The 22,019-nt window shown below is 33.7% G+C and overlaps 2 protein-coding genes across 10 annotated transcripts in view; both read right to left on the bottom strand.

The window, feature by feature from the left end:
• Positions 1–760: 760 nt before the first annotated feature.
• LOC111699059 (uncharacterized) lies at positions 761–7,561 on the bottom strand. Its single transcript, XM_023469618.1, has 3 exons — positions 7,474–7,561; positions 1,780–1,864; positions 761–1,333 (listed from the first exon to the last, which is right to left on the bottom strand). Exons 2-3 carry the CDS (start codon positions 1,855–1,857, stop codon positions 776–778), a joined length of 636 nt encoding a protein of 211 aa, XP_023325386.1. The 5' UTR covers positions 1,858–1,864; positions 7,474–7,561; the 3' UTR covers positions 761–775.
• A 4,510-nt stretch (positions 7,562–12,071) lies between these two features.
• LOC111698758 (F-actin-uncapping protein LRRC16A) overlaps positions 12,072–22,019 on the bottom strand; it is a 13,699-nt gene continuing 3,751 nt past the window's right edge. Inside the window, exons 5-17 of one of the 9 annotated variants that reach the window (XR_002764606.1) lie at positions 21,274–21,375; positions 20,873–21,001; positions 20,353–20,544; positions 19,844–19,932; positions 19,245–19,749; positions 18,886–19,060; positions 18,465–18,491; positions 17,328–17,467; positions 16,756–16,962; positions 16,259–16,468; positions 15,016–15,365; positions 13,630–14,420; positions 12,072–12,674 (exon numbers count right to left, since the gene is read on the bottom strand). Coding sequence is in view for 2 of the 9 variants with exons in the window: in XM_023469192.1 (XP_023324960.1) it covers positions 13,775–14,420; positions 15,016–15,365; positions 16,259–16,468; positions 16,756–16,962; positions 17,328–17,467; positions 18,465–18,491; positions 18,886–19,060; positions 19,245–19,749; positions 19,844–19,932; positions 20,353–20,544; positions 20,873–21,001; positions 21,274–21,375 (2,772 nt within the window). In the remaining 7 variants the exon portion in view is untranslated. Of the gene's footprint in view, positions 12,675–13,379; positions 14,421–15,015; positions 15,366–16,258; positions 16,469–16,755; positions 16,963–17,327; positions 17,468–18,464; positions 18,492–18,885; positions 19,061–19,244; positions 19,750–19,843; positions 19,933–20,352; positions 20,545–20,872; positions 21,002–21,273; positions 21,376–22,019 lie in introns of those variants that run through there. The other 8 variants (XR_002764613.1, XR_002764607.1, XR_002764608.1 and 5 more) reach the window with 8 other exon arrangements.

Here is a 22,019-nt window from a genome sequence, read left to right as displayed (position 1 = left end):
TAATCTTGGGATCAAGCAATGTCATTTTATGCAGACCTAGGGTTTAATCCTCTTTGGTGGTCATACCCTGCAGGTATAAGTTTAACTAAGGGATCAAACAATAATCCTTACATTTTAAAGTGCCCACATCATGAATATCGATATCATACGTTCAAGATTAATGATATCCAGAATCAGATTAAAAGTTTAACAATCGCAAAGACTTCTTCTGTACGTGAAAAAAAAGTAAAAAGGAAATACGAAAAATTATTTATATTAATATTTTTGAGATTGAAGAATTGTCTTTTGAAAATACTGCTTGCAAACTAAGTTGTGGGAAATATTTGCCAGTTCCTATCATTTCATTTAGCATAAACTTGATTCCAGAAAAAAAAGACTGTGCAAACTAAACCGACCCTGCAGTACATAACAAGTTTTAATGGTGTTGAATTTTGTTCAACAAATGTACTGCTCAAAATGGACAGAACAGTTTTTCAATATTCGACATAGTTTTAAGCCTTAAATGAAAGCATCGAACTTCCAAAAAAAACTTAAAATATCGCTTCTAAAATTAAAAAACTATACATACTAACACTTTTTAAAATTTTTTCAAATGATTTAAAGGTCTAACATATCCTAATCCTGGATTTATTGTGTGTAACACCCTGTACTTAGAGTTGTAGATTGTACATTTGGAAATGGAGAATATTAAAATGTTTTCCTCATGTGACAGAATATTTTTTTCCTTATCTCTTGAAAGATCTCCTAAATAACGAAAAAATAAATTTTCTTTAATTTATTTAAAATATTTTTTGAACTGTGAAATGCAAACAATAATTGCAACTGCCTGGAGCAGGGTTGAGAAACCTCCTGGGACGGAGATATTTCTCATGAGCTCCGCAACCAACTCCAGGATACAATCTTCAGCAGGTTTTGGAGGGTTCCAACCCTGATCCACACCTCGGAGATCTAGTCGGACTACTTGTCCGGTTTCCTGATTCTCCGATAGTAGCTCCTCCCTGTTTCTAGGATCTGGAAGAGAAGATGGTTCGACAGGACGTGTTCGTCCTCTCCGTCCTTGGAGATCAGGAATGTCCCGAACTAGGTCTGGGAGCAGGAGAGGAAGCTGACAGAGATCACAGACGGACTTCTCCGGATACACGGAGCAGGGTTCAGGTTCCCTGGCTCCAGGTTCTACAGGAACCACAGGAACTGGACGAGATCTTAACCTTGCTCCAGGTTTCGGTTTTTGCACTGGTCCGCGGACTACCCTGGGTCTAGAACCTGTTTGAGGGAAGAATACGGGATCCTTGTTACTCGGAATCTCTGCCATCTTCATCCTCTTTTCTGACTCCTGAAAAATTTGCGATTTTAAAACTAGAAAAAAGTTTTATTCCTGAAATTTCATTTGATTTCAATGCCCACTGTGGACTAGAGAATGTATGTTCTAGCGTGAAAATGGTTTAGGGGTTTTCTTATTACTCCTTCAAAACAAAAGCTAAAAACAAGCGCTTTTTAACTTTAAAATATCTATGTCCAGGGCTTCATAAAGTAAAAGTATGCATAGCAACAATTTAAAGTTGGTGCACAATCACATTAGCTGTGTGTTTATCTAGATAAATTTAAGAATTGAGATGATATTCTAAATTTCAAATATATTTATGTAATCTCGTTTCAGCTCATTTTCAAACCAAATATGTTCTATGAAAGAACATTGAGAAGTAAAATATTTCAAGATCAAATTCGAGAGTGATAAAAAATTATTTTGAAGATAAAATCTGATATTGAGGATCAGGTTACCTTGAGGTTGGAAGGATGAGTCCTGCTTAGAGGATCCGAACCATCCCTTCTCCGAACTCCGAACCACGGAACCACCATCTCTAATCTAGGATAAACTAATATCTATGCGTCCTACTGCTCTCTACTCTATATAACTACTGGAGAATCTAGCGTCAGTTCCCCGGTGCTGCGTAGAGTGCCGGGGAATCCCCCTTGGTTGCGTAAACTTACTACGGAACAAGTGCAGGATATCCTTCACGAGTAAGGGTCTAGTATAGTAGGATAATAATACAATAGATTTAGTTCAGAGCAAAATATACAAAGAAGCTAAATACTTGCCTCAAACTCTAATTCCTTATTTACTATATCTTTGAATCCAGATGGTGTAAACCTTTTATATTTCAAACTTTAGCCATTTTATCCTGAAGAACTCATTTTCAAAATCTAAAAGATTGAATAGGATTTTTCAAACTACTCCGTTTTAACTAGAAATAATCGGTTTGTAATTTTGAAATGTATATTTGTTTTCAGTATCATTCTATTTTCGATTCTAGTAATTTGGTAAAGATTCCATCAAATGTATGAGATTCTAGTAATTTGGTAAAGATTCCATCAAATGTATGAGATTCTAGTAATTTGGTAAAGATTCCATCAAATGTATGAGATTCTAGTAATTTGGTAAAGATTTCATCAAATGTATGAGATTCTAGTAAGTTGGTAAAGATTTCATCAAATGTATGAGATTCTGGAGTTTTCATTGAATTCAATCTCGCTCCATGATAACGAGAAAACTATAGAATAGGATGCAAACAGCTTTACTAGTGAATTGTTACATCACTTATTAAGTGAAATGGGTCTGTTTCCACTGCACAATTGCGGTGTCATAACAAGGGGAGCTACGAGGTCACAAAGTCAAAGCAGTAATGTCGTATTAAACCTTCTCCTTCTGTCTAGGTCACAGTGACTGGATTAATCTGATCAAAGTTTTGATCAATGAGTTAAAAGAGAATTTAAATGGATTAAAATATATCCCGTCTATCTAAAAGTTTCTAACACCTTGCCTAATATTTTATTACATTTAACTACTTTTGAGGAGTAAAAATACAATGTTTGAAAAGTCTAGAAGCTTTGGATTAGCTTGAGCCTGGGCAAACTGGGAATATGATATTTGATTGTTGTAATTGTAATGTAAACAAATCCTCACCCAAAACAGAATCTGTATTGGACAAAGGAAGAGGTTTCGTGAGTTTTTCCGAATAGTTTTAGATCATCGAGGTTTCGAGGTTTTTATTTGTTTAAATTCATCATTAGTCTAATATCAGAATAAATATTTGTATTAATGTGTCAAAGATGAAATGATTATTATTTCTTTTAAAGAAATGATTTTGTATCAGAGGATTTCAAAAATTTAATAAAATGTATTACAGAAAGGGTTAAAGGCTGTAGTAGGCATTCGATCAAGAATTTTTAGTAAATATCACAAATGTCCCAAATCGTGGTGTCCAAATTTAAGGTGTATTTTAGGACTTCTCTGTAGATATTAGATATAAATGACAGGAGAGGTACAACACAGTGTGTTTAAAATAAGCAATTATACAGATAAGCTTTCGTCAACTACATTGCTTTTTTCCCATTAGTTCTAGATTGTATTCTGATACAGGGTGTCCCACGAAACATGACAGTAGCAAGACGAATTGAAGGTCGTTTTTGATCTTTGAAATAATTCGCGGAATTTATTCGTAAACCTAATTTTAGAAGTAAAATTCTAAAGTTATTAATCACAAAATTTTGAAAATGCCAGGACTAGGAGAAGTTTTATCAAAGAAAATAGATTATAAACAGAGTGGAATTTACTCGAAAAAAGTGTAAAACGGCCATTTTGTAGTACTGTTTCCATACTTCAGGTGTACTTCACACATTTGTGCTATAAAACCTTTTTGGGCCCTGGAACATCATTTAATAGAAAAGTTTTCTTGAAAATTATTTGATTTTCTCTAAATCAATTCTCCATTAGCCTGCCATGCATTCCCGAGTTCATTTCAGCATAAGCTTCGCTAACAATCAATTTAATGTTTTTATTTAGTAAAAAAACATATTTTTTAATTTGAGGTAATTAAACAGTAAAAACCAATATTGAAATACTCAAGAAACCAAAATACTAAAATTGAGGATGAGGATGCAAATGGTTATTAACTCTTTAATTTCAATTTCATAACTTTTATACAGTGGGACTGTATAAAAAAACTGTGAAATGAAAGGAAAACATTTAACCAATCTAATTTATGTTTGCTAAGTTTTAAGTCTTGTTAGAAAGTGAAACAGATCTGAGACAGCTAAGGGGCAGGCGGAAAACAACCCTAGAAAATTGCGGGAAGTTTCTATATGTAGATTGTAGAATGTATACATACTTAAATTCTATTTTAAGATTGGATTAAAAACATTTTCCCTGAGGAACACTTAATTAATAAAAAATTGTTTAGTTAATTTAGGATAGTTCTTTTGTTTAGGCACGCAGGTAGCATGGAATTGTTTAGTTAATTTAGGATAGTTCTTTTGTTTAGGCACGCAGGTAGCATGGAATTGTTTAGTTAATTTAGGATAGTTCTTTTGTTTAGGCACGCAGGTAGCATGGAATTGTTTAATTAATTTAGGATAGCTCTTTTGTTTAGGCACGCAGGTAGCATGGAATTTGCTAGTGGGGGGGGCATTTTTTTGAAACCTTAGAAAGGATCGAAATTAATGACTCACAATGACCAAGCCTGAAAATTCAGAGGCACAACTAGGGGGGGGCGGCCGGGCGCGCGCCCTCCGCTAGCACCTGAGAGGGGGGGCGCCCCCCCCCCTGCAGAATGAAAAGAAAGAAAGAATGGCGAAAATCCCTAAATATTCTAATTTAGAATATTTGAGTTTGTGGCAAAAACTCATTTCCAAATTTAGAGAACATTCTGAATCGACTCCAAACCCTTAAAAAAGCACTTTTGTTTTTAAAAAATTTTCGAAAAGGGGGGGAACCCCCCCCCCACAAGTTCCCCCCCCTGACCCTTACAAAATAATATATTGCCCCCCTAGCAAAAGTCCTTGTTGCGCCTCTGCCTGAAATGGCTTTTTTTAGCTTTAAACGGCATTTTTCTTTTTGATCCCATTTTTCTTGAAGAAAGAATAATTTATGGCTATTTCAATAGCTCAAAGGAAAAGAAAATATATTGCAAAACTGCAGACAAAATATCTATCTAAATTACCCTTGACAAAGGAACCATATTGCATAAATCTTGAAGGGAAGTTTTTAATTTATTATTGCTGTGTGATTTGATTTGAAAAAAAAAATATTTGATATTTTCAAATCTGAAATTCTTTTCTTAACTGGATGAGGGAAATATCATCATTTTCTAAATCCCTGACATAGAGGTGGGGGGAGTGAAAAAAAATGTTATCCCCCCCCCCCCGCCTCTCCTGACTTAATCCTTATCTCCTTGCTAGAGTCGTCTTCTAATTGTTTTGCTTTTTGGGACAGCCAGGATGTGTTGTGCATTGATTTACGAAAATCATCCAAATTTTGATAAAAGATTGTCAAAATTGAAACCCTTCTTACTTTATGTTTGATTTTGTTTTACAAGGATATACAAAGAGAAAATGTTCACAATTAAAATAGAAGATGGGCGCGAAGCACCCTAAAAGCATCTCTATTTGAAATAGGAAAATTAATTTGATTAAGATTGCAATACACAGAAGACCGTAAGAGTGTGAAGCAAAAAAAGATTAACAATTCTGTAGGTATTCACTTTACAAACGACAATTTTTACATTTTAATGTTTGATAAAATAATGATTTTAATTCACCTATAGCCAATACACACGATAAAAGTTATTTAACAACTTTATAAAACTAAGAAATTAGAATGGATATGTCCGGTGATCATACTGTTTTAGTGTGATGTACTGCGTAAAATTTGAACTCTCTTTTAGACTGAATGAGACTGACAAAATTCATACCAAGAGATTGTGCAAATTCCACTCTATTTATATTTGATTTTGATGTTATTGTTTCAAGAATCATGAATGTGAAAGTAGGTTGACGATTGAATGTCAGAAATAAATTAAAAGTTTGAAGACTGTTATTTCTCAACTACGTTAATTAATCTCTATTTAGACTAAACCTCTGAGAATGGATGGAACCGAATATTGGAATCTTAGATTTATAGATAAACTTTAAATAAAGAGAATTACCAAATTATTTGTCCTTTAAGTTCTGTAATGATATTATGCAACTTCGCCTTTAAGATGGAAGTTGCCACGCAGGACTTGTTCCTTAAATCTTGGATAATGATATAAAATTGAAGATTTTGGTTCAGTTAATAACATTTAGACAATTGGATTTATGATTTAACTTAAGATATAAAATTAGGCCTTATTTAATTCAATAATTAGTGACTTGAATAAAATGTTATGAAACTTAAATAATCTTCACTAGGAATAGATTTCTTGTATTACGGGCCTTACATAAAAGAAAGGACTTGTGGTTAAATAAGGTTGGGACCGTTAATAAATTTTTAAGTTCCAGACTCTTAGTAAATTCCAATTTGAAAATTAATTTTCACAAATTTTTTAAGTCCCAGGCTCTTGGAAAGATCTAGTTGAGTTTATTTTTTTTTTATTTTATAAGTCCCAGCCACTTGGGAAAATCTAGCTTGAGTTTTTTTATTTTCTAAATCTTAAAAGGAAGGAAAAGAGATAATTATAAATGTGGATTTAATTTCTAAGTTAAAATGTTGGTTAAAAATATTTTATTTTTACAAGTCCAAAATCACAATGTGGTTCAAAATATAGTACTTATGAAAATTAAGATTACATCAGAACAAAATAATAAACACAGTTAAATAGTACCAGGGTTGCCAACTCCAAAATTTTGCTCAGAACCACATATTTCACTGCAGGGAACCAGTTGGGAACCAAAATCGAACATGCAAAACCACTTCAGAACCAATGAAAAAAGAGCATTTTGACAAGAAAAAATACTTTTTATTCAACACTTTTTGCTTGAAGGCTGTATAACTACTCTGAACTTCTCCCTTCTCCGGGTATTTCAGTCAGTATTAGATATTAAAATAAATGCGACCCCTTCTTGAAAACGATTGTTTACATGATTTTTTAAAAAGTCACTGAAATGGGGAAAAACATGACTATTTTTTGGTAAATACATGGCATTTTAAAGTAAAAATTATTATAGAGGGTAAAAACTTGCCCATTGAAAGCCATTTTTTGAAATTCATGGAGAATGTGATGACTTTAGAACTGTAAGACGGCCGTTTTACGTGTTCTAGTAAAAAAATCGGTTATAGCTATATTATCAAAACTAGAAATAAGAATCCATTAACTTTATAACCTGTTCTTCTAATAAGAGTTCTTTAATTCCAAAAATAAACAGTTCAGATTTTAGGCTGGGTTATATGGTAGTTTGGTAATATGGTATTTCAGTATTAGTTTATAAAAATATCCCTTCATTTTCATTAATCAGAATATTTTATTCAAGAATTATCTAAAAATGATTTGCTAAATCTAACCATTTTAACGTTTTCCTCAATATATACAAAAAAAATTTTGGAACCAGATGGGAACCACCAGAACCACAACTTTTCTAGAGAACCACTTTTGAGTTATTTGGTTCCGTACAGAACCACTTGGCAACCCTGAATAGTACCTTATTTAATGAAGAGCTTACCTTTGATGTGAAGACTGGAGGTGATGTTAATGCTACAATTGAGATCACTGGACTGAAGAAACCAAGATTTGGTCTCCTTATATACCCCAGGTTATTTCGCCACGTTAGGAAAATATTAGGAATTTCACCACGCTAGGAAAATATTAGGAATTTTGTCACTTTAGGAAAATATTAGGAATTTCACCACGTATAAAAATATTAGGTATTTCGTCACGATAGGAAAATTTTATGGAATTTCACACGTTATAAAATTCATATTAAGTATTGAATTGTTAATATGGTAGCTGGTTTCTACCCCTCCTGAAGGGAAGTAATTACCCAGCTTGGTTCCCTAAGGTCAGAACCCATTCAATTGTTGGGAGAATAAGAAATCATCTCGTTATAATCAGTCTTAAATTAACTTTAAGGGATGGTTTTAGCGTCTTAGCTTTGGAATACAAAAATTTTCCAAACAATATAAACTTTAAATTTTAATAAAATATAATTTCACCATTTTCAACAAACTTATCCTAAATCTTTTATTTGGAATCATAGTTTTCTCCACATACATGTTATATTGGAATCATAGTTTTCTCCACATACATGTTATATTGGAATCATAGTTTTCTCCACATACATGTTATATTGGAATCATAGTTTTCTCCACATACATGTTATATTGGAATCTCAATTTTATTTCTCAGTTACTATTAAATTCTTTCTTCTGGATAGGTTTTCCCACTTGATATAAAGATTTGGACTCTGATCAATTTGGACCCGGACCTGTGCCCCCAAATCATGATACTAAAGTTATAGTAGATTTGGTAGAGCCTATCGATATGAGATCAATACAAACCAACTTTCAACCCGTCTTGCTACTGTCATTTTACGTGGGACACCCTGTTTAATAACTAATCAATAAACACACTAAAAAAACATGATAAGACAAAGTTTTTAGATATAGATACGTTCATCTAGTAATAGTCCCTGAAAATACAGTTTAAACTGATAAATTGTAATATATTTGAAATTGCATAGAAAAAGAAAAGTGTAGCAAAATCCTTTCAACCCTATTATGTGGGGGGGGGGAGGGGTATAAAAAAGTTCATTTAAAAAATATCATTAACAAAACACAATTTTACTTTCAACTCGAGTGAAATTTAAGTATCCTCGGGTTTCAAGTGATAAGTGATTTTTTGTTATAAAAAAGCGATTTTTTGTTTAAAATAAGCGATTTATGTTAAGCGTTTTTTTGTCGCCAATCGGTTGCTATCCAACTTTATCCGATTAGGCGACTTTTTATCGCTTAATTATGATTTTTAATTTAGAATGTGGTTCAACTTTTTGCTTTATAACGTCAAATACATTGTCTAACACAGTTTGATGTACTTCTCAGTCTAAAATTATATTGAAAGGAGGTTTAAATGTTAAAATGTTAAAAATGTCACAAAACATTTGGGAGAATTAAAGAATCCAACGGGTTGAAATATCTCTCTTCCTGAAAATCAATAAATGCTGGCCATTTTCTTGCTCCTTTTTGTTTTGGAAATCCACGAGTTAATTTCTAATCAATAATTTATTATTCAATCAAAAAGAGAATTAAGGTAATGTCTAGTAATATGTTTACAAATTAGGGTTAAAAAGGCGCACAGATTCCTAATGTGTATTTGAAAAAATATTAATCCCTGAAGTTTGTACAGTAATAGATGTATACAATTCAAACACTTAAGTTTCGTGTCGACTTTTAAACTACTCAGACAGAGACCAAGGTATTAATGCAAGGAAAGTTATTTCAGAGTTGTGCGCATTTTTTGTACTGCAGTGTACTGTCTTTGGGCGGAACATTAAACACAAGACGGAAGTCACAGCCTGACATGGAATCCATTTTCACAAAAATAATCTATGAAATATCCTGGTTATAGGAAACTATTATATGAATGTTCAAAATTAAACGAACACTGATGCATCTATTCTTGTTTACAAATTCCGCCTAAAGAGAACTGGTTTCAATATGTACGCAGAGTATGCCCGACCGCAATTAACTTCCCTAGCATTAGTACCTTGACAGAGACTATATTGGGCAAAATGGGACGGTACGCCAAATGGATCCGCTCCTTCTATGGATATTCTAGTGCCAAGGTCCTAGTGTAGAGCAGGAAGAATCTTTAAATGTTTAGTTCTCCCCCTGTAATAATAAACTTATCCCCTGTAGTTTTAATAGTATAAACTGATCCCTACTTCCCCCTGGAGCTAATTTGCATACTATACTCGCGTGAGAAACTTTAAACCTAAAACGTTCCCGTAGCCGGAGTATAAACCATATCGAGTGGTTCTATCAGCTTAACGGGAATTTAACTAAAGTGGAATCAAGATAATATTTGCAAACTATCTCTTTAGGAAGATTAAATAAATTATTCATTACATTAATTTCAACAATACAACCTATCATACAATGTTACAGGGTTACTTGTAATGGTATGAGACTTTATAATGACGTCATGAAGGCCAAATTCTTTCCTAAAATTATATTTTTATGAATGAAGAAGGCCACACATTTAATGATAAAATGAGGTAAAAATATATTACAGGAATCTATGAAGTCATCTCTCAAGTCTTATCCTTCACAAGTAACCTGTGGCTGTATTACACTTACATCGTATCTGTGTCGGTCAACCTATTCTCCTAACCCCTTCACCCACCAACACCCACCCCCCAACCCTTAATTCAATGAACATTTCTTACAGTTTTGACAATACCACCATTCTTTAAGGGTGACAATCATTCTTACGCTTTTAATTTTTTATTCGACTTCAAAAAAAACCTCCCCTAATTTGCTTGCTTATTTATAAATTTCTAGAAAGTTATTTGTTACATTATCTTTATTTATAATTTGTAATAATTTTGGTCATTTTCTGTAGGACTGAAGAGGATATAAAATATATCGAAATTAATTTCCAAACCCGAGTTTTTCTACCTTTGAGAGTAAAACCTTTTTTTGCCAGTTTGGACAATTTACAGAGACTTACATCTTTTATCAAATTTAACAGTTTGTGTGTGTATTAATTCAGCAAACTTTTAGTACACAATTCGCATGATTTCATCAAAGAGCCTCTTAAAAGCCATGTATTGACATTAGATGATGTATTTACAATGTACAATAACACGTGATCCTATTTATTAATGAGCAGTAAGCACGTCAAACTGGAGTAAATTTCACGTTAAAATAAAAACATACATGTTTCAATCATTAATTATTGTAAAAAAATCATTGAGAAAAACAATAAAGTTGAGAATATAGATATCATATTTGCGCCTGAAAATCAAATCTTAAAGAGCTACGAGGTTCCAACGTTGTACCAGTAATTTCGATTAAATTTTACCTTTTTGAGATTGTTATTTATAATGAGTAGTGCAACTAGCAAAAGTTTTTATCTTAAAAAGTTTTTTAGTTTTCTGATGGACTTTGCGACGAAGTCGAAGTACATTAAATTATATATAGAATAATATAAACATCCGATAATGAATCTAAATGATTCTCAACTAGATTTTATCTTAATAGTTTTAGTAATAAATTCCCAGGACTGACTTCTCATATCTAACTAATATATTCATTTAATTAATACAGTAGAGTAGATGTTTATCATTAGTTTTAGGTCAGGCAATACAGGAATAAAACAATTCACATAGTTGCGTAGTTTAGTGAATTAATAAGGTTAAATGGAGGGAAGGGGGGGGGGCACATTAAAGGGATTGTTTGCGTGAAACTAATTAGGTCACTTAAATAGCAGATCTTAATTTTTATGCTGTACTACAGAGCACCAACTTTTTTTCCTATTATGAAGACGTATTTAGTTTTACGTTTTCGTCATAATATATTCTAGTGTATCGCGCTAATGAATGCCTTCATTCTTCAGTTCCAAACTCTATTCTTAGTTCTTTGGCCAATTTCTTAGACGCTCTACCATAGGTAGAAACATAGTCACACTATGGTTACGCTTTACCAGAGCAGTGTAGATAGATAGATACAACCTATAGTTGTACCTATGGTTAAATGAATAAGAAATTGGCCACTTGTCTATCTTTCAAGTACACGGATTATTGAGAATATGTTTGTTTGCAATGCCTTGGAAGTTTCATCCATTTGGTTGGCTTTCGGTAACAACGTTGGATCGACTTGCACACAAAACTTGACGTAAAGGAACCGAGTCTTTGCCCCAAACTCGAATTTTAATCACTTTCTCTTTGCAACCTGATTGTGTAATCCTGCGATATTACAAACTTAGATTATTTGATGCAACAGATTGCTAGAAATATCCCAAGTCTACGAAGTTGGTTTGGTCCTTAAATCTTCTATAGTCTGTTTTTTTTTCATTTTGAAAAAACGTCATTGGTAAGTTTATCGTGAATGTTAACTCGCTCAAACTTATATGAAAAATTTTGAAAAAAAAGTTTTTGAAACTAATTTTGATATTCTTCCAATAATGACAAAAAAATCCGCGATGTTTTTAGTTTAACGATGCACTAGGAAAAAATGGCGACCTGAAAAGCAATATTTAAAAGCTGAAATGACAAATAGGCGCGAAACTTAATAAAAATGTAGTAAAATAAAAGAAATAGAATTAGGAAGATCAAGGTTTATATTTGCAGCATTGAACAATATAATGATTAATATATAAATGCATAATTAAATAATACCTCGTAACAGCAGAGTATACAGGCGAGTAGAAAAATAGTTATTTAAGAACTACAGGGTGTCCCAGATAAACATGACTAAAACTAGTGTATAAAGCGAGTAGTAGTTATCCAGAGACACACTGCAGCCAATCAGAACATATAAGGGTTTGACGATTTATGTCAGTTTTCACAATTTTTTTTCAGGGGGTGCACATTCAATTTCACAATCAGTTTCAACACTAGTTGGTTAAATTTTATTGTTACATTTGGGTAGAACAAACTTTTTACAACCTTTTCAGTTCCACGATTTATGTTAACCATGGAATTTAAGGTTAAATAAAACAGAATGCCTCAACCCCATATGTACCGTACTGAAATGATTAGGCCGTTTAAAAAAGGTTAAACCCATTCCGACAAAGTAAGTGTCGTGTACTTTAATCCGTACAGTACATATCCAGAGAAAAATTGCATCAAAAAGCGGGAAAATTGTAAGATACATAAAACTCTTAAATTATAAATAAATGTTGATACTGGAGCCAGAAACAGGTCTGAAAATAGTAAGGATTAAATACTGATTCACTTCTAGAGAATTCTTCACAATTCAAAATAAAGCTAAAGGACAAGAGTTTTATAATGTTAGTTTTACATAACAGACTCGTGTACAATAAAATAACATAACACTCAATACAAAATTGGGTTAAACTAATTTGGATAAGTATAATAAAGCTGATCAATAAGTTCGAAGGTCTCATGTTTCATAACTAGTACTGTATAGTGTTTAAAGGGATAACACAGACATTGAATAAAAAACTAGATTTAACAGAAACTTAATTTTAAATGCCCTATTTCAGTGTTATAGAAAATATGCATTAAGCAACCAAACCATTTTTTTTAATGTTAAAATGATTAGAAGTTAAAGGGACTGTAAGCGTACCCTCCAAGCAAAGATGGCAAAGCTCGATTTACAACGGTACCCTTAAAAGCTTTGTCTGATTAAGTATGAATTAGGTCACCATGTTTTTGTTTCTTCAAACCGTTAATTTTTATTTGCGGGTTTTCCGTAAAAGTGACTTTCTTGACTTTCTTGCATTTCTTGCATAATCGGAATACATGTCAGGAAAACGACGATACCAGATCAGATTAAGGTTTCAAGGGTAAAGTTGCAAATTGGCCATTTTCATCTTTGCAAAGAGGGTTACTTTAAATTATGCTTTTAGGATTAAAAGCTTAATGTAAAAGCAAAAAAGTAAAACTCTGAAAAATATGCAATTAATAAAGCTGCCGCAGCCAATGGAATGAAAGTTAAGATAAGGAATGAAGTGTTCCAATTCGAAAAAGTAGTTTTCATTCACTTCGGGACGATATTTTTTGTCATGCGAAGAACTAAAATTAAACTTCATCACTTTCATTATTTGTGACAAAATGGCAGTTTCTTGGTATTTCTTTGCTTTGGCACGCCTCTAAAATGATCTTAATCGTGTTACCCCCCCCCCCCTTATCTACTCCTGGTACTTTCATAATTCGTGATGATCAAGACTAAAGATTGCTGCCGTTCACTGATCTGAAATTTTCCATAGGTATACATAGTTTCACATAGGTTTAGGACTCAACGCTGAAGGAAGTTCGGAATTAGTAGAGACTCAAAAATTCAAACATTCACGGTGTCATCGTACATAAAATCATCGTCTAGTTTGAGTATTCGAGGATCATCGGAGGTTGAATCCTTCTTCCTGTTATTAGGACTATTCTTCGGTCTGGTTCCAGGGGACTTGGATACAGGTTCCGTACTCCGGGGTAGAGAGTTCCCTTTCCTCTTGTTCACCTCTAGTTCAGAGTTCTTGTTCATGTTTGCGATCCTGTCTCTAATATTGGTTGGAGCTACGGAGCTAGCTGAACCAGGACTGTCGGGTTTGTTTAGACTAGCAATTCTGTCCCGAACACTACTAATAGCTCCGGGACCGGAGGTGTTCTCCTCCTTCTCCGCGGAAATCGAACCTTCCGCCATGGCGGAGGATTCAAGTTGAGTATATTCGCCGGATTTTCGATCGACACCGACAATACTCCAAGGCCGAGGTTTAGGCGGAGGTCGGGGTTTATTGAGTTCATCAGTATCTTCGCTTTTACTTTTCCCAGCCTCGAATGCTGCGGCTCGAAGTCCGATAATTGACGAGGACGAATGCTTGATCGTCTCGGTTTCCGAAGTTTTGGGTTCGTCGACGAAGTTTTTCTGTAAATCTGGACTAGGTTGGGACTGGTTGGATGGATTAGAGATACTGGTCGATAACCCCGTGTTTCTAAAGAGATAAAGCAACAAGGTTAGTTTTAATGTTAGTTAGGACGGAACAAAAAGAGACGAAAAAATGATCTAATGAAGGTTTTTTACTTTTCATAACAATAGTTCGAAAAATTATGAGAAGTAAGAAATCATCTACAACTATAACAATTCTTTAAAAAATATTGAAGTTTTTTAGTTTGTCTTGTTAAATGGAAAAGCAATGAGTGAAACAAGCAGATTCAAAACAACACTATTATTTTGGTTCGCAGTTTTGTCAAGTTTTGGGGTTTAAATTATCTTCGATTCTTTGAAGATTTTATTTCTTAGCTTTATAACACGTCGTGCCAAAATAGAAGTGTTGTAGATAATGCTATAGAATATGTGTGCACTTGTCTTGACACAATGTGGTTATTTATAGAAGTATTAACATGCTTTTCGAAAAAGTAGAAATATCAACATTTTTTAAAAGAAAATCAAGGAAAACAATAATTATATATAATAATTATTTACAGCTAAATTAAATTATTAAATTAAATTACGATGACTCCATTTGTGAAAGTTAGTGAACATAAGATTTATAAAAATTGTTCTTTAAAGAAAAGAAAAGAATTTACCTGAGATGAATATTTCCGAAGGGTTTCTCTTCTTCCTTTCCTTCAGATTTATCTACTGACGACTCAGATTTAGGAATAATACTGGCTCTCTTCAGCTCCTGTCTAACCTTCATCTCCTTCAATATATCTCCGCCTAATCCCTTTCCTCCGCCCCGGCGGACTACTCCGTCTCCTTCCGCCTCCTCTGGGCTCCTGTCCTCCGCCTTATCTGTTTTTTCCGGCTCTCCGGTAAAGAAGCTACGCCGCCTGGCAGAGAAGACTTCTGTCTCTGACCGGCGCGCGGCGAATGGTGATGGGCCGGGACCAAGTTTGTCTGTAGTACGGTTTTTAGCAATCTTCTCCTGAGCAACCTAGAGACAAACAATCTAATAAACAAGCAAATTTTTTTTTTAATTTTACTGATGGGACGTTATGCTTTTTTATTTGTAATTTTATTTCTTTATTTTTTTCTTTTATTCGTTATTTATTTTTAAGTTTTAAAACAATTTTATACTTTAAAAAAATGCTGTTAAATAAACCATAAAAATATTATTAAATAAAGTCAATCTTGTATACAATAAAACTGTATAAAAATAAAGAGAAATAATTCCAAGTGACCTTCAACTTACAGAGGTACATGTCTGATTCACAACAGAACCCTTTAAACCTTTCATTCAATTTTGATGGAATTCATCACACCTAATATTTCCCGTTGTAGGGTGATTAAGTGACTTTATCGCCCTACAACAGGGCGAAAAAGTAACTTTTTCACTCTGCTATTAAAATTTCAAATTTCATACCTAATTTGCTCATAGCAGGGTGATAAAGTTACTCAATCACCCTACAACGCGGTGATTAAGTAACTTTATCGACCTGCTTTTAAATAATTTGAGTAAAACTGAATTAAACTATATATGTTATTGAAATGGGTGTCATGCGTGCGAAAAAATATTTTCACACCTCACTACTTTCATTTTGATCTTAAACAAACTAGAAAACATAAAAATTCCAGCAAAAACCTTTTTGCACTTTATAATACCCATTACACAATGACAAATAGATATAAATCAAAGGAGGAAATCTTCAGAATTCAACACTTTATGAAATTGAAACGGGACGGTATCTTACTAATTGTTATTTAGATAGAGGTTTCAAGAGCACCGTTGTTAATCAGATATGCCATTCTATGAATGGAGTGTCACTTGAGATTAGGAGTACAGACCCTGGAGACAACAAATAATTATTTCTAAACAAAAACATTTACCTTTCCGAAAATATCACTGATGCTCCGTCCTGATGGAGAAATAATAGATTTTTTCTCTGGAGATTTGAGGACGGAGAGAGGCTCCCTATCCTCGTCCTGTGTACTGCTGACGAGACAGGAGAGTCCTATCCGTGGTTTATCCTCAGGTTCTGCCGGAGATTTCCGTCCTCCAGGGTCTAGTGTTAGAGGACTAACTTTCCCACTTCCGCCCTAGAAGATAAATTCATTTATTAAAATACCAGTAGTGGAAAACCCTAAACAGAAATTAATCAAGAAACTGAGTTTCATTGATTTGGAATCATTCTTTTATTTCTAATATTTTCTTTAAGTTTTTTTTCACATTATACTTTTTAACCTAAAATTTTAAACCTGAATTCTGCTCGATTAAATAGTCTTAAGTTTGAATTTTTAAAGATTTCAATTTTCAGTAAAAGTAAAGGATTAGAAAATTAAAAGTTTGAGGGGAGAGATCTATTTATTACGTGTTAAGAACCTACCTTGAGAACATGTTTAGTGTCCCTGATATCCTCCCTGGACCTGGAGAAGGAGGAGGAGTTGGAGGAGATGGATCCGTGTCTAGAGTTGTGTAAACCCTCTTCCAGGAGCGGACTCCCTACCGGAGTAAGTTTCGGAGACACGTTCTTGGTGAAGAAGTTATCCAAACCTTCCTTAAGATCTCCAGCATCTGCTTCAGTTCCAACGACCTGGAGAAAAAGAACTTTAGAGAAACCAACAGGGGGATAAAACAGAAGTAAGATTCCAATGTGAAGGATCTATTTCTATTTTGAAACAGATCAGGATCTGAATTTCCGTCCTGTAAAAAATCAATCCGGATCCTGATAATGTTTTTTTAAAGCTTTAAACAATTTATTTTATAACCCTACTAGAAGCCAATTAAGATTTATATTTTAGAGCTAGAAATTTTTCTCTATATTCTGGATTAGATTTAGCTACTTCAATCCGGATCCGAGGAACCCCGTATTAGATTTAGCTACTTGAATCCGGATCCGAGGAACCCCGTATTGTTGATGATCAAATTTATTATTGTTCTGCCTGTCCTCTGTATTACCTGTCCTATAGAGCCTGAGGACGCATGTCTCTTGGGTCTCCGAGGTCTATTTTTAGCTAGGTGTTGAAGCTGGGGTATCTCAGGGAGCTCCGGAACCCGATCCTCTACCTCATCCTCATCCTTCATACCGGGGAGAAGATCTACAAATAATTCTGTTAAAATAAGAACAAATTTTTAGAAATTAAATCAAAATAGAAAAAACAGCTTCGCAGCAAACTTTGTAAAGTTTTTATTTTTTATCTACAGCTGATTAGATATAAAAAAGGTATTTTTTTCTTCATTGTTTTGATGAATGTTTGCCTTTATCGCATGTAAATATTAATATTAAACTTCAATAAAGTTTACCAACCCTCTTTGCTCTTACTCCTTGCTCATTTAATATTCCAGTATTATCAAGCAACATTATCAAACCAATCATGAGGTTTTATTTCATGTCACGCTCAAAAAAAATTATTTTTGAAGTAGTTTTAAATGAAATTATTTAAAACAAGATATTGGCCAAATTAAGACTCTTACTTACAAAGCATTAAAACTTTAAAAAAAACTATAAAATTGCAGGTATGGCAAAATAGCAATATTCAAAGAAAGCTAAGAGCAGAAATGATAAAAGCTAAGTTGATAATCTGAATAATCTAAAGAGAAAACACGCGGTTTCTGACAGTGGATGAGATAATAGGACGGTTCAGAAAACTTCCCATATCGACTAGGTCCTTTTTTATATGAAGATACTGTTTTCTCAAGCAATTGTGTGACCAAAAAATAATTTTCTGAACCGTTCTATCGCCTCTTCCAAAACCAGGTAAACTCCCAAAGGGGCTGTATTCGTTATTTCAAATGACCCTCTATGCAAAGATGGCAATGTCCGATTCATACCAATACCCTTGAAACCAGTATCTGATCAATATTGTGGAAGAAAACGTCGTTTTTTTACTCGAAAAGTGTTTGTTTCTTTTGCAGAGAAAAACCACAAAGTAAAATTAACAGTTTGAAAGTGCATACGTAATTTATACTTGATCAGACAAAACCTTTAAGGATACAGTTGTAAATCGTACATTGCCGTCTTTGCATGGAGGGTCAGTTAAACTTACGAATACAGTCTCTTTAAGCTTGAACTTTAAAGCATATAGCAGCGCCTACCTAAAACACTCTTCCAGGGCTTTTTAACTAAACAAAACTTATGTTCTTCTCAGTTGGTAACATATTAATAATAATATCAATAATAATAATACCAACGTGATCGTGTTAATTATTCTATTAATATTAATGATTATCATGTGCTGACTGGAGTACTGAGGTAGGATAGTTTTTATTATCGAAGGAAACCTGGTTTGATAAGAATGCATTATAAAGTTAAATTATCAGGGTCCATATTTATTACTTTGGTTCATTAAGTTAACTGGAACATTTGATATTTGAGATGAAAATGTTGTGAAAATCATGGGTTTCACTTTAAACTTTCAGGCAAATCTTGTATCTTATAATAAAACCTTTTGGTCAATATTTAATCCTGTTAATTGTCGTTGTTCCAACTTAAAAATACGCTTTTTAAAATTTATACCTGGAGTAGATCCGTCCTGGTCGACCACAGACTTAGGTCGGAGTTTCCTGTCATGGATGGATTTCCGTTTAGTGATGTGCGGTGTGCAGAGGGGAGAGGAGGAGTGCTCGGACGCATTGTCTCCTCCTCCCAGGGATAAACTCTCACTCTCGCTCTCAGTCCTGCCACCAGAACTCTGGAATAATTCAAAAGTTTGTTTTTGATTAAGATTAGTTTCCACATTTGGTTTAAATTCAGAATTTTTTTTACAGATTTTATATTAAAGTAGCATCTTTCTAAATGTTATGAAGACTATGTACATTGTTCATACACAAATACATTTTCGACGACCTTCTTTATATACTAGATTTATTCGCTACCTTTAGAACGTCCGGGGTAAGGGAACGTTTCTTCCTGAAGGATCCAAGATCTCCCACCATGGATTTGTAGCTCCGAGCCAACCCGTCTATCACGTCATCGATCACCTTATCTGAGATATGGTTGGCGATAATCAGGTTCATCTCGTTCACCTTGCTCGTGATCTCGTAGCCTAGGGTGTCGTAGACCAGGTTTTTAACGTACTCCGGGGGCATCTTGGACTTGGAGTCCGTCAAACTTTTTAAATCTGACAAACTCCGCGAGTTCGAGGCAAGGACGGTTGGACACCGTTCCACAGCAACAGCTAGCATAGAGGAGACACTCTTCTCAATATGGGAGAAGAGAAAGGATTCAAGATCATTGGAGATCTCTGCTAGTTTCTTCTGAACCGGACACTCTGCTAGATCTCTTGTAGCTGCTGTCTCGTGGAGGGAGGAGAGGAGGAGTTTACATTGCTCTGCATCCCGAGTATATCCCTCGGCTCTATCCATATCCTCTGTGTTCTCACTAAATAAGAAGTAATATTAAAGTATATGCTTATATTTAAATCCAAACATACGGTCAGAACCCTTTTATCATTATTATTGATGTTATTATCTACCTTGTCTCTATTCTAGTAGAATGTATTGTATCCTGAACCTGAGCACTCCAACGATCTAGAACCTGCTGTGTAGAACTTAACAGGAACCCCTGAACATACCAGGAGCATTAGGAAGTGTTATCTGATAAGGAACCCGATATTGACCCCGCAAACCCCAGAAGAGAAAACCAATGGACACTCGTTTTTAACCTGCCCCCCCCCCTTCACCCAGCATAAACAATGCAAAAAAAATATTTTTGAATAATGATGATTTAAACACTTCACATAAGTTATAATTGAAGATTTTGCTAATAAAATAGAATTGAGAAAATAAAACTGACTGGATAGTATGTAACTTCCAACAATTGAGCAGTGCAGACATAAAATATATCTGTTTCTGTTTCTCAAATACTCATTGAGAAGCATGAGATCGAAAAAATAATTTATTATTTAATTACGATCCAATTAATTAAATTAGTTTTTCCATTTTTAAAAAAATAATATTTTTATGAAACAAAAAATGGCATTACCTGGGTTAATCTAAAATTCTTCCCCCTGGACGCATAGCTCCGAGGGTTGGAGTTCCTCTGGAGATAATCTTGCATTCTCCGAACCATTGCGTCAACACGCTCAGGATACGCTTTCATCGGAGCCTGAAGGTCGTAGGTAGGGAAGGGAATGTGACGCATGCTGTAGTTGGATTGAAGGGCGTATGTAATATCCTGAAGTAAATAGAAATATGAACGATAAAAATAATCTTTGCGTAGATTTTATGAACAATAGGTTTATACATTCTTTTAATTGGTCCTTTTCCAGTATAACTAAGAATTTTTTATCTATTAAAAAATGAAAGGGAGAGGAATAAAAAAATAAAAAAGTAAAGAAATAGTAAATTACAAACTAGAAGAACTCCTGTATCCTGGTCTGGACAGTTTGCTACCTGATATCCCTGTTTCCTAGTCTGTACAGTTTGCTACCTGATATCCCTGTATCCTAGTCTGTACAGTTTGCTACCTGATATCCCTTATCCTAGTCTGTACAGTTTGCTACCTGATATCCCTGTAAACTGATCTGGTTCCTATCCAGGTAGATGGTTCGGAGCCTGGTGTTGATCTGAAGAGCTTTAGCAAGTAATCTTGCTCCGACATCTCCGGTCCCGTTCCCACTTATATCCAGGATCTAACAATAGGAAACATTTAAGTTTTCACTCAAATATATGTTATTCCACTTTTTACCGCATCTAATCATATTGTTTTAACCTATTTTTGTCTTCCTTGTCCAATAATAACTATTTTAGCAATTAGGTTTTCTAAAAAAATAAAAATGTTTTGTTTTCTATTTTTTTTTTCAGAAAAAGCATCCTGTCCGGAACCCTGAAAGAAGCAAAAACATCCCAGACCCAGATAAAAGTTAAACCTAGACAACTAACCCCTCCACGATTGCTATATTACCTGGATACACTGGTTAGAACCCAGTGCATTGATCACATTGTTTAGATCAGTCTTAAGCTTACAATCTGACAGATTTAGCTTCTGTAGCCCACTCTCCTCATCCTGAACACAGAATTTATCATTTTTACTATTTACTATTTTTAAGACAGAAACTTAATTCAATCTTATGATAGTTACTAAAAAGAGTCGTCAGGTCGTCACAAAAATCATTAAGGATAAAATTTGGAGAAACCAGAGTTAGATTATATTTAGGATTAAGTTTTTGCATGAGATTTGATTAAGGATTTGGGATATCTTAAAAGTATGATTACGATTAGGAATATGATAAGGAATAAGAATATAATTAGCCTTAGTAATTAAGTTAGGATTGGGATTATATTCAATATAAGAGTTAGATTACATTTAGGATCACGTTTTTGAGCCAGAATAAAAATTAACAAAGGATTTAAGATCAAGATTTGATTAAGGGTTTGGATTATAATTAATGGTATTATTTAGCTTAGAAATATGATAAGGAATAGGAATATAATTAGAAATTAATTTAGGATCAGGAATATAATTAGGATTAGGAAAATAATTAGGATTAGGAATATAATTAGGATTAGGAATATAATTAGGATTAGGAAAATAATTAGGATTAGGAAAATAATTAGGATTAGGAATATAATTAGGATTAGGAATATAATTAGGATTAGGAAAATAATTAGGATTAGGAATATAATTAGGATTAGGAATATAATTAGGAT

Source organism: Eurytemora carolleeae, unplaced genomic scaffold (assembly GCF_000591075.1).
Source record: "Eurytemora carolleeae unplaced genomic scaffold, Eaff_2.0 scaffold94, whole genome shotgun sequence".
In the NCBI taxonomy this organism is placed as follows: Eukaryota; Metazoa; Arthropoda; class Copepoda; order Calanoida; family Temoridae; genus Eurytemora; species Eurytemora carolleeae.
This window is presented reverse-complemented; position numbering and strand designations above follow the sequence as displayed.